This window comes from Tupaia chinensis, unplaced genomic scaffold, assembly GCF_000334495.1.
Source record: "Tupaia chinensis unplaced genomic scaffold, TupChi_1.0 Scaffold138725_1, whole genome shotgun sequence".
Taxonomy (NCBI): domain Eukaryota; kingdom Metazoa; phylum Chordata; class Mammalia; order Scandentia; family Tupaiidae; genus Tupaia; species Tupaia belangeri.
In genome coordinates this window covers 1,155,256-1,164,359 of record NW_006198617.1, presented here as the reverse complement: position 1 = coordinate 1,164,359, position 9,104 = coordinate 1,155,256, and the positions used below count along the sequence as shown (strand labels likewise).

The 9,104-nt window shown below is 52.3% G+C and overlaps 1 protein-coding gene across 2 annotated transcripts in view; it reads left to right on the top strand.

The window, feature by feature from the left end:
- Nucleotides 1-9,104, top strand: part of COPS3 (COP9 signalosome subunit 3) — a 31,819-nt gene that overhangs the window by 18,042 nt on the left and 4,673 nt on the right. For both annotated transcript variants that reach the window (XM_006161635.3, XM_014592912.2), the window contains 3 exons: nucleotides 400-540; nucleotides 1,849-2,022; nucleotides 5,694-5,780. In XM_006161635.3, coding sequence (XP_006161697.1) covers nucleotides 400-540; nucleotides 1,849-2,022; nucleotides 5,694-5,780 — 402 coding nt within the window. The remainder of the gene's footprint in view (nucleotides 1-399; nucleotides 541-1,848; nucleotides 2,023-5,693; nucleotides 5,781-9,104) is intronic.

The following is a 9,104-nucleotide window of genomic DNA, read 5'->3' as shown; positions in this document are numbered from 1 at the left end:
AAGACCTCATGTACGATGCCATGACACGACGCGCCCAGAGTAGGCAGCTCCATAGAGGCCAAGTAGAAGGAAGGGAGCTGGGCTGGGCTGGGCTGGGGCTGGGGAGGACAGCGCGGGGAGGGACAGCTCCTAGGGAGGGGAGCGTGCTGCTTTTTGTGGGGGTGAAAAGGTTCTGAAATTAGGTCATGCCGGTCATTTTATAACACAGTATACTAGAAACCACTCAACCGTGTACTTTAAAAGCTAAGTTTTACACTATGAGAATTATATTTGAAGAAAACTGCTGAAAGTAATAACAGGGCGTTAAGTGTCGTTGCCTTGTGATTGAAATGACTCGTGGTTGGCTGCTGTCTGCGCTGTGACGTACCCTGTCCTCACACTGGACCTTCTCTTACTCAGGCTATCACCACTCCTGCCATGGCGGTCAGTCACATCATGCTGGAGTCCTATAAAAAGTATATTCTAGTTTCTTTGATATTACTCGGCAAAGTACAACAGCTACCGAAATACACATCTCAGATTGTGGGTAGATTCATTAAGGTGAGTTGTTTAAAATAAAACTGATTTCTTACATGGACATGATAAGTGCATCAAGAAATTGTGACGATATAGTCCTGTCGTTTTATTTATAGTGATTTAGCCGTCCTGGCAGCTTCATGTTAGCAGACGGCGATTCACCAGCCGCGGGGGCTGCAGGTCTTCCAGACCAGCCCCGCTCCAGTTCTGACGCATCCTGGTCGCCTGCTAGGGAAGGAAGGGGTGTTTCTCAGGACTCTGTTTGCATGCTTTGGCTCTGGCTGCTCAGAGCTGCAGATGTTTATGCTCCTGTAAGGGCTGAGTTTTCCGTTCTGTTTCTTAATTACACGTTAGCTGATTTGACTGAACTCTGTGCCCCAGTATTGGGGCATCTCAGAGTCTGGGGGGAGCCACAAGCTCTGCTCCCTGGATTTCTGTTTCAGTGCCCCGTGAAGTGATGTCGTGCGGGCTTGAGGCCCTCGTGCAGGAATTGGTAGTTGTTGGGCTGCCACAATGAGAAGAACGTGGACTCCAGAGTCGGGGTGCCTGTTGATGGTGCCCCTAGGACCACCGTGCTCTCTCTGCCTCGGTTCCTCAGTATTCTAGCACAGGGGAGTTTGTGCATAAGATGCTGAGAGCCGCTCAGACTCTTGGTGGGGCCTCAGCTCCTGCGTGTCCCAGGCCTCCTCCTTGCTGGCAGAGGGGCAGATTGTCCCATTGAGTCTGGGCGTGTGTAGGGGAGGGAGTGTTGGGAATCACGCAGAACTGGCCTTCTCTCTTCCCAGAACTTTTCAGTAGAAAAGGATAGAACTTGGGGCCCGCAGGAGGCGTAGTGGTTGGGGCGCTGGACTCCCACGGCTGACTATGGTTCGAAAGAGTATGCCCAAAATCCCAGGGGGAGGATAGAGGAGAAGGGATTGTGGAGTGGCTGTCTCCCCTCAGGAAAGGGTGACTTCTCACTTTCCCTCAGCCTCTCACTGGGAAGTGCACAGGCCTATCATCAAAACCTCCAAAAAAGAAGAAAAGGATGGAAACACTGATAGACACAGGTCGGGTGTGCCTTCCCTGAGTTCATGTGCTTTTACCTGCCGGGACTGTGTTCGCACGGCAGGATTGTTGACAATTAATTACTCCATCTCGAACGTTTGTCCTCGATTTAAAAATTGGCATTTGCTTTTGGTAAATTGGAATTTGTTTTAACAACCACAATATGGAACATGCTTGCTCCAAACACATGTCATTCCGTAAGGTGTTTTGTCTTGTTTTGTTTTTGCACACATTCTAGTCTTCTGAAGGTTCAATCTGCTTTTCCCCCCACCTTTGAACCTTCAGCCTCTTAGCAATGCGTACCACGAGTTAGCACAAGTTTACTCCACCAATAACCCCTCGGAGCTCCGGAACCTGGTGAACAAGCACAGTGAGACTTTCACTCGCGACAACAACATGGGACTTGTGAAGCAGTGCTTGTCGTCGCTGTACAAGAAGAACATCCAGAGGCTCACCAAGGTGAGGCGAGCGCCGCTCAGTCCCGGGGCCGCGTTTCTCTTTTCTCCTCACTCCTCACCGGCGCCGAGGAAGCAGGACCGGGCACGGGCCTAGAGTGTGGCGGGACTCCTCCTAAGAGGATTCTGGCAGTTGGTTTCCTAGGAAGAGTTCGTCTGTGCCTTTGGGTCTTTTCAGGGCTACGGCAGGTAACCTGGGAAGAGCAGCAGGTGAGAAGGGAAAGCAGGAGGCGGGAGCATGGCGAGGCTACGGTGCAGGCAAGCTCTGGGCTGAGTCCTGTGTGGTCCGAACCTGCTGCCGTGCTGCCCGGACCCGTCTGCAGGCCAGGCTATGGCAGCTGCGGGGGACTGAGCCCCAGGATGCAGGCGAGCCATCGTGTTTATGTTCAAGGTGGAAATGACCTGAAGGTCTCCGTGATAGAAAACATGCTCGTTATCAATTGTCCAGGCAGTCCAGAAAAGTAGGGAAGAAATGAAATCCTGCGTGTGCCAGGAAGGTGGGGACTGCAAGTAATGAGGCTCCTGTGGCGAGTAGCTTAAACCAGTAGGACTGCTCTTTCCTCTTGGGAAGAAGGCTTTCAGGGCCCAGCGGCTCACAGCTGGTGACCCGAGTCCAGCCCTGTGCATAGCCTCTGCCCTCGGCCCGCAGGGTGATGGCGGGGAAAGCGCAGGAGCGAGGATAGGGGCTGTTTGGCTAGCGGCAGGAAGGCTGTGACGACCGGAGGACCTCCCCACACCTGGAGAGGAGCAGGAGGAGCGTGGTGAGTCCGGTATTGGTGGAGGTTAGCAGGCCTTAGCCCTGGGAGAGGATGGCTGCTGGGCAGAGAGGGACTTCCTGCCCGGTGTCCTAGACAGAGTAGCTGGAGCACTGGCTGCCCGCGGGAACCAGCAGGGAGTGGGGAGGGTGGGAGAGAGGTGGCACCTCGAGGACAAGCACAGCAAGTCACCTGGCAGCAGAGAAAATGCTGTGACCCACAGGCTGGGGGGACTGGACCTGAGACTAGGCGAGGAGCAGCCTCGTCTTCCCACTCAGTACGAGTGAGAGAACCATCGTGAGTGAATTCTTGTCTCTCTGGACAAGAAGTAGCCTCTACGGGAGAGCTGCGCCCCTGTGACTAGCACTTGGGACTGACGGGAGCTCCCTGTGAGCGAAGGTCAGTACGACAGGGCGCGTGCGGGAAGATATTACATGGCAAGAGCAGGACAGCGCAACGAGGGAGTGGGGCCTAAGAAGGCCCCACACAAGCCGCCAGCTAGCTGTGCCATGGCCTCTTCAACACGGCATTCTGGAAGTGACCGCTCATCCTCTGGGCGGTGGGGCTAGTAAAATGCAGTGTTCTGTTGTGGTTGTGGTAAGCCCAGAACTCAAGTTTGGCCAAATAGGAAGCATCTCTGGTGGTCAGCCCAGGGCTGGGGCAGTGGCTCAGGAAGTCCTCGGTGTCGGGTCCTGCGTGCGCTGGCTCCTGGTGGATTGTGGGATGTGGGGCTCACAGCATTGCCGCGGGGGCCTAGGAGGCCACCATGTGAGGGAGTAGGCAGGGACCATGGCCTTTAAGGATGCCTTAGTCAGAAGGTTGAGTCTTGGATGGGAGCTGCCACACGGTCTCAAGTCCCAGTGCCAGGATAATAAAAAGGGGGGCATCAAAGGTGTCTGTTTTGTTGGCTTTATTTATTTATTTATTTATTTATTTATTTATTTATTTTGCGCCAATTCACTTCTTTACTAGAAAACCAGAAAACTCAAAGCGTGTGAGAAGTCTGAGCAGGCCCGTGCAGCAGCGTCAGCCATGAGAGCTGTGTCTCATGGCCCTGCTGATTGGCTGGCAGTGAGGGGTGACGCCCAGGCTTGCTCGGGATGGACATTGGGGCGATGGCTGTCTAGATTCCTTTTGTCTCTGCGTGAGTGCGTCGACTCCCCCAGCCATGCGTCACGGGTCGGGGCCGTACTCTGCGGGCTGTCTGCTCTGCCCTGTCTGTCCAGTGTGCCAGGGAGCTCTGTCCATGGGAGCATCCACCGCGTCACAGTGACCCGGCGGAGCAGTCCCTTATGTGGACGGGTCATCAGTCCACTCAGCCAGTCCTCTAATGAGGCACACTCAGGCAGAGGTTTCTAGTCATTTTGAAATAGGAAAAATAATAGTTTTGTGAATTTAGAAATGTTCAGTTTTGAGTCCTCATTTGTGTTAAACTACTTATGTGTTTGTTAAAAATCAGCAATAATTTCCATGGCTTGAGTGTTGTCTCAAACTACAGCATATGTAGATTGCTTTGGTCATGGGCTCCTCAGGGATCTCTAGATCAGGGTCTGATGTGCCCCACTCTGAAATGCTGCCGTGAATGTCGCCAGCTACCGTGAAGACAGGCTCCTTCTCTTTGTTCCGAGAAGGGCATTCTCAGCAGGCCCCGGGCAGAGCATGGCCCACACTAGTGCCCCCCAGGTATCACGAGTGTGTAACCTCTCCTGTGTGCGTAACTCCACCCTTTGTTTAAAAATGCTAACTTTTGGGACTAGCACTTAGCGTAATGGCTATGTCGCTGGACTCCCACATAATCGACCGCGGTTCGTGTCCCAGACCCGGTGTCTTAAACTCACGCTGGGCGTGTGTGCGTACGTGCCCAAGATCCTGAGAGGAGAAGGGATTGCGGCGTGACCATCCCCCCTGGGGGGTGATTTCTTGCTTACTCCCTGTCTCTGTCTGTCTGTTTGGCGAGCACACATGCCCTATAGCAAAAACCTCTAAAAAAAAAAATGCTAACTTTGAATTTTGTAGGTTGAATGTGACCTTTTCAGTTTTATTTAATAGACACCAAGCAAAATTCAAAAGATACAAAAATCTTCATACAGGTATACACATCTCAGATTTCGGATTGCAGTTCTTCCAGAGTGGGCCCCCTTGCTTCCTTTCCTCTGCTCTGTAGCGATCCCTCCGCACAGATCTGGCTGTGCGGAGCTGAGCAGGCTCTGTGAGTGGGTGCGGGTGGTTCTGTCTCTGCCTTCGATAAGTACTCTTACAGTACACGTGTACCTTGTACTTAGAAGAGGTGAGAGTGTGGATTATGAATTAGATTTCAAAATTCTTTTACACCCAAACAAATGCTTACTTGAATTCCCCTGTCCGTGAACGGTGTGAAGTCCCCGGTGTGTGTTTCCTGCAGATTGAGAAGCACGTACTCACAGGACTCGTGTCTGTGATCAAAGCAAGACTTCTGGGGCAAGGATGAGCCCATCAGTCCCCCCGGGCCACCGAGCACTTGGCCCTGCACATCCCTCCCACTCTGGAGGCGGTCGCTCAGGCCTCCACCAGCGCAGCGTCGTCCTCGGGCCTTCCGAGCCTCCGTGAACGGATAGGGACCCTCGGTGTGGTCCCACTGTGTTTCTAATAACAAGTGAGAGGGCACATGTTCACATGCTGAGCGCATTCTGATTTCCTTTTCTGTGTTTACATAATCTTTGTTCTTTAGGGTTTTTGCACTTTTGGTCTCTTATTGTTTGAAGGAGATACCGTGGGAAATTAACTGTGGGTTGTTACTCCAGTAGGAAATTAATGTCTAAAACCGCTAGGTCTTAGCCTGACTGATTTCAGGTCATCTTCACGAGCAGAAGCTTACTTTGTGTAGAATGGCGAGGAATTGCCACTGATAGTCTCTCCCCGTCCTTCCCCGGGCTGAATGCAGACCTTCCTGACGCTGTCCTTACAAGACATGGCAAGTCGCGTGCAGTTGTCAGGGCCTCAGGAGGCCGAGAAGTACGTCCTACACATGGTAAGTCTGTTTTTAATTTTTAAAAATTATTTATTTATTATTGTTTAATTGGACCAGAGCGAGACGGGTTCGGGGCGGTGAGAAAGCAAGCTGCCAGGTCCAGGACTTGAACTGCACTTGGCTGTGTGAGAGTCCAGCCTTTACCTGCACACCACCTGCTGGCCCGTATTCTCACTCTTCACAAGAACTACTTCGTGGAGTTTTGTCCTTGTAAACATGACGGAGTGTTCATGACAGGAAAGCTGAGGAGGAGGGCCTCTAAAGCTACCACCGTAGACATTTTGGTCTGTCTCCTGCAAAATGGCTTGGAAGGGCAAGGGCCAGGATGGGTTTTGAATATACTCTGACCAACCCAGACTACCTGACGCGCTCTGAGGAGTGGTTTTTTCTACCAGGGGACTTTTGGGAATGTTTGGGACATTTTTGATTGTCACAGGGGAGGGTCCTACAGGTGTGCAGTCAGTAGAGGCCCGGGATGCCGCTAAGCACCCTGTAGCACACAGAACAACCGGTATGGGGGTCCTGAGCCCCGGGTCAGCACAGCCAGGTGCAGAGACCCCACCTGGAGCGATGCCGCTAAGCACCCTGTAGCACACAGAACAGCCTGGTATGGGGGTCGTGAGCCCCAGGTCAGCACAGCCAGGTGCAGAGACCCCGCCTGGAGCAGAAGGCTGCAGGGGGTTTAAGTAAACACATTGTTGACATACAGTGTATTTAGTGTTCAGCTAAACCAGGCTTGCAAAGTGAAGATGTCTGTGTCACCAACACCTCGATGAGGGACAGAATGTGCTGAACCCTAGCTCTGGGCAGGAGAGTCATGACCCAGAAGCTGCTCTCGATGGTGTGTCACACTGCACTCTCTTCTCCATTTCTCCTTCCTACTGGGATTTTAGGCACACACACACCCAGTGTGTTTTTCTTTCCCTTTTTTTTTTTTTATTGTTATACGACTTTTTGCTATAGGGCGCATTTGTTCATTGGAAAGACAAGAGAAAGTGAGAAGTCATCCCCCAGTGTATGACCACACTGCAATTCTTTCTCCTCCATTCTCCTCCATTCTGTTCTTGGAATTTTGTGTGCACACACATGCAACCAGCGTGAGTTTGAAGCTGCTAGGTCTGGGGTTCTAACTACAGTTGACTTGTGGGAGTCCAGCACTTTAACCACTATGCCACCTGCTGGCCCGCCCAGTGTGCTTTTCAAGCACCGGATCCAGAACTCAGCTGCGCAGTTAGCAATGTGGATCCAGCCACCTTAACCACCAGGCCGTAGGTTGACCCTACCCTGACTTATAACATCCTGTCTTAGTGGTGTCTGTTTGTGAGCTTTCCATAAAAGGAAGCACAGTGTTTTCATGTGCGCGTTGCAAAGAGGGCAGAAGAGGAGGAAGAGGGAAAAGGCATCTCCAGGGGGCATGGTCACCACGCAGTCTCCCTCCCATTTCTCCTTCCCTGTAGGGTTGCGGCCACGTGCACACATGGCCAGCACGTTTTATTCGAGCCGTCAGGGATTCAGACCGTGGTCAGCATGTGGGACTGGGATGTGGCTCCCAACACACAGTGCTTATTCACTGCGGTGTGGAGCCAGCCTGGAGGCTCTTCCCGAGTCTGGCTTTTCGGCCTAGCGTGTGCGAGCCCTTCCTGCCGCTGCGGCAGTTGTGTCTTCACTGTCAGTGCTGCGGTGCTTGCTGGGAGGGTGCCTTCCACTCTGCATAGTGGGCCTTCAGGCTCTCTGCAGTCCTCTGTAGACCGTGCTCCTGCGGAGAGTGTGGGCGCGGCCCCTACTCAGAGGCGGGGCACACAGCTGCTCAGTGCTCATTGGATGGCACCCTCCCTTCCAGACTAGAGGGGACACGCCGGTGTAGGCAGCTCACTTCCACCGCCGACAGACACCCCACTGAGGAGCAGCTCGTTAGGGACAAAATGATCCGTGCAGGACTTGTGATTTTTTTAAAAATTATTTTATTTAACTTTATTTACTATTACCGTTATTATTTTTCAGGTTGATCAGAGAGAGAAAGAGAGAGAGAGGAAGTGAGAAAGCAAGCCACCAGGTCTGAGACTTGAACCGTGGTCGGCCATGTGGGAGTCCAGTGCCTTTAACCACCATGCCACCTGCCAGCCCCCAGGACTTTTGTTTCTGAGGGAGATTTCTGTTATAGGGTGTGTGCGCTTGCTGGAGAGACGGAGCAAGAGGCCATACTCGGGGGCGTGGCCAGCAGTCGTTCTCCATTCTCTCAGTACCTTGGGCACACACGGGCCCAGCGCGCATGTTAACCCGCCGGTCCGGGACTCAGACTGTGGTCAACTCTGGAAGACCGGTGATGTAATTAGCCGTTGCACCATCTGCTGGTCCCGCCTGTGTGGGACTTTTACTGGCATATCAGTTTCTACTTTCTAGACAGATGGAGCATTCGGGACCAGTCACGCAAATCCTCAGTCACTAATGCAAATAAAACACAGGCCTTGAAGCTACCGGAGACTCAGCAGTGGTAAAAAGGTTTTCTTGGGGCCGGCAGGTGGCTTAGTGGTTAAGGGCGCTGGACTCCCACATGGCTGACTGCGGTTCGAGTCCCGGACCTGGCAGCTTGTGTGTGCTTGCGCGCGCTCTCTCTCTCTCTCTGTCCCTCTCTGGTCAAATTGAAATAAATAAGTGAATGAATAAATAAAGTTAACTAAAATAATTTTTTAAAAAAGGTTTTCTTGAAGGACCAGAAAATCCCTTGGGGTGAATGAAAATGTGTTAGGGCCTCACTTTTTTTAATGGTGGTTAAGATGTCTGGATCCCATATGGCTGACTGCGTGGTTCAAGTCCTGGACCGGTCTGCTCGAGAAACACCCTGGGCATGTGTGCCCAAAATTCTGAAAGGAGAAACGGAGAAGGGATGGCGACGTGGCCTTCCTCCATGGGGATGCTGTCTTGCTCTCTCTCCTCGGCAAGTGCATGGGCTGTCGGGAAATTATAAAAACTAAAAAGTATGTTTATTTTAAAAAAATTGCTGGAGGGCACACATGCGAGAGAGAGAGAGAGAGAGAGAGAGAGAGGGAGGGAGGAAGGGAGAGGGAGCAAGCTAGCACGTCCTGGTGGGGTGTGGGTCATGCCATAATACCTCCTCTCCTGCCCCTCTGCTCCGCCAGGGTCTGGGGCACGCACACAGCCTGGGACACACATCAGGGCTGGGATTCAGATTGTAGACAGCCACGTGGGATTGGGCTCTCTTAACCACTCGGCCACGGGCTGGCCAGGTTGTACATTCTACGTTAATGACAATGTACATTTTTTTCAATGAATTGATATTTTAAAACTCAAAGGGAGGGTTCAGCA